Here is a 2,042-nt window from a genome sequence, read left to right as displayed (position 1 = left end):
AGCACCCGGCTGGGGGGGGCACGGGGTCACCCCAAAATACACCCCCACACCCCAAAAATACACCCCAGGGACCCCCAAACTCCTCCAGGGACCCCCAAATCCCCCCAGGGTCACCTCCAGCAGCGCCGCCTTGTCCGGCAGCACCCGGCTGGGGGGGCACGGGGTCACCCCAAAATACACCCCCAGGGACCCCCAAACCCCTTCAGGGACCCCCCAACAAACCCTGGGACCCTCAAACCCACCCTGGCCACGGTCACCCCAAAATACACCCCCACACCCCAGAAATACACCCCCAGGGACCCCCAAACCCACCCAGAGATCCCCAAACCCCTCCAGGGACCCCCAAACCAACTCTGGCACCTCCAAACCCACCCTGGCCACGGCCACCCCAAAACCCACCCCGGCACCCCAAAATACCCCCCCATCACCCCATGGGACCCCCAGGGGACCCTCAGTGCCCCCTCCCCGATTTTGGGGCCCCCTCCCCTGAGTTCTGGGCCCCCCCCAGGCATGGGGGGATAGTGGTGACCCCCAGGGGACCCTCAGTGCCCCTTCCCCTGGGTTTAGGGGCCCCCCCAGCCATGAGGGGATTGTGATGACCCCCGGGGGACCCTCAGTGCCCCCTCCCCTCAATTTTGGGGCCCCCTCCCCTGGGTTTTGGGGCCCCCCCACCTGACGAGGCCGCAGCTCAGGGCCTCGGATGCCAACATCCTGCGGGCAGTGAAGGCCAACTCATTCACCAGGCTGGGGAGGGACATTTGGGGACACCCAGGGGGGTCACGGGGGGTCCCCTCGTCACCCCCCACCCCATGGGACCCCCCCGCAGGCCCCCCTCGCCCACCTCTGGCTCCCCACGATTTTGGGGAGGCGCTGGAGGGTCCCCACGTCGGCCGCCAGCCCGATGTCAACCTCCTGCGGGGACATTGGGGGACATTTAGGGACATGGGGGGACATTGGGGGGACATTTGGGGACATCAGGGACATGAAGGGACATTTGGGGACCTGGGGGACAAGGGGAGGATATCAGGGACATGGGGGGACATTTGGGGACATTTGGGGACACTGGGGACACAGGGGGACATTTGGGGATATCGGGGACATGGAGGGACATTGGGGGGACATTGGGGGACATTTGGGGACTTCGGGGACAAGGGAAGGATATCAGGGACACTGGGGGACACGGAGGGACACGAGGGGACATTTGGGGAGATTCAGGACATGGGGGGACACGTGGGAACACTGGGGATGGGGGGACATTGGGGACATCAGGGACGTTGTGGGGACATGGAGGGACACGAGGGGACATTTGGGGACGTTTAGGACATGAGGGGACATTTGGGGACATGGAGGGACATTGGGGACATGGAGGGACATTGGGGACATGGAAGGACACGACGGGACATTTGGGGACATTTGGACATTGGGGACATGAGGGGACATTTGGGGACATCAGGGATGTTGGGGGGGTGACACAGGAGTGACCAAGGGGCTCCAGGGACACCCGAGGGGTCCCAGGGACCCCCACGAGGCCCCAGGGATGTCTGAGGGGTCCTGGGGACACCCGAGGGGGGGTCTCGGGGACCCCTCGTGTCCCACCTTGACCTGGAAGGAGGCGTCCTGGGAGCAGAAGCGAATGTCACAGGCCGAGATCAGGTCAACACCTGGGGGGGGGGGCTCATCTTCATCCTCATCATCATCCCATCCCATCTTCTTCCTCATCCCAACCCATCCCAATAGTCATCCTAACCTTCATCCCATCCCCATCCTCACCCTCATCCCATCCCATCCCATCCCATCCCATCCCATCCCATCCATCCCATCCCACCCATCCCATCCCATTTATCCCATCCCATCCCATCCCATGCATCCCATCCCATCCATCCCATCCATCCCATCCCATCCCATCCCATTTATTCCATCCCATCCCCTCCCCTCCCCTCCCCTTCCCATCCCATCCATCCCATCCCATCCCATTTATCCCATCCTATCCATCCCATCCCATCCCACCCATCCCATCCCATCCATCCCATCCCATCCCATCC

General features: G+C 63.4%; 1 protein-coding gene across 1 annotated transcript in view; it reads right to left on the bottom strand.

The window, feature by feature from the left end:
- Nucleotides 1–114: 114 nt before the first annotated feature.
- The window catches only part of ECH1 (enoyl-CoA hydratase 1), a gene marked incomplete at its 3' end in the record, with an annotated part of 3,399 nt that continues 1,471 nt past the window's right edge, over nucleotides 115–2,042 (bottom strand). The window contains 4 exon segments of the mRNA XM_027708007.1: nucleotides 115–148; nucleotides 673–744; nucleotides 842–912; nucleotides 1,597–1,661. Coding sequence (XP_027563808.1) covers nucleotides 115–148; nucleotides 673–744; nucleotides 842–912; nucleotides 1,597–1,661 — 242 coding nt within the window.

The sequence above is a fragment of the Neopelma chrysocephalum genome, unplaced genomic scaffold, assembly GCF_003984885.1.
Source record: "Neopelma chrysocephalum unplaced genomic scaffold, ASM398488v2 Primary Assembly neopelma1_95212, whole genome shotgun sequence".
NCBI classification, from domain to species: Eukaryota; Metazoa; Chordata; class Aves; order Passeriformes; family Pipridae; genus Neopelma; species Neopelma chrysocephalum.
Note: the sequence above shows the minus strand (reverse complement) of the source record. Positions and strands in the feature narration are given on the sequence as shown.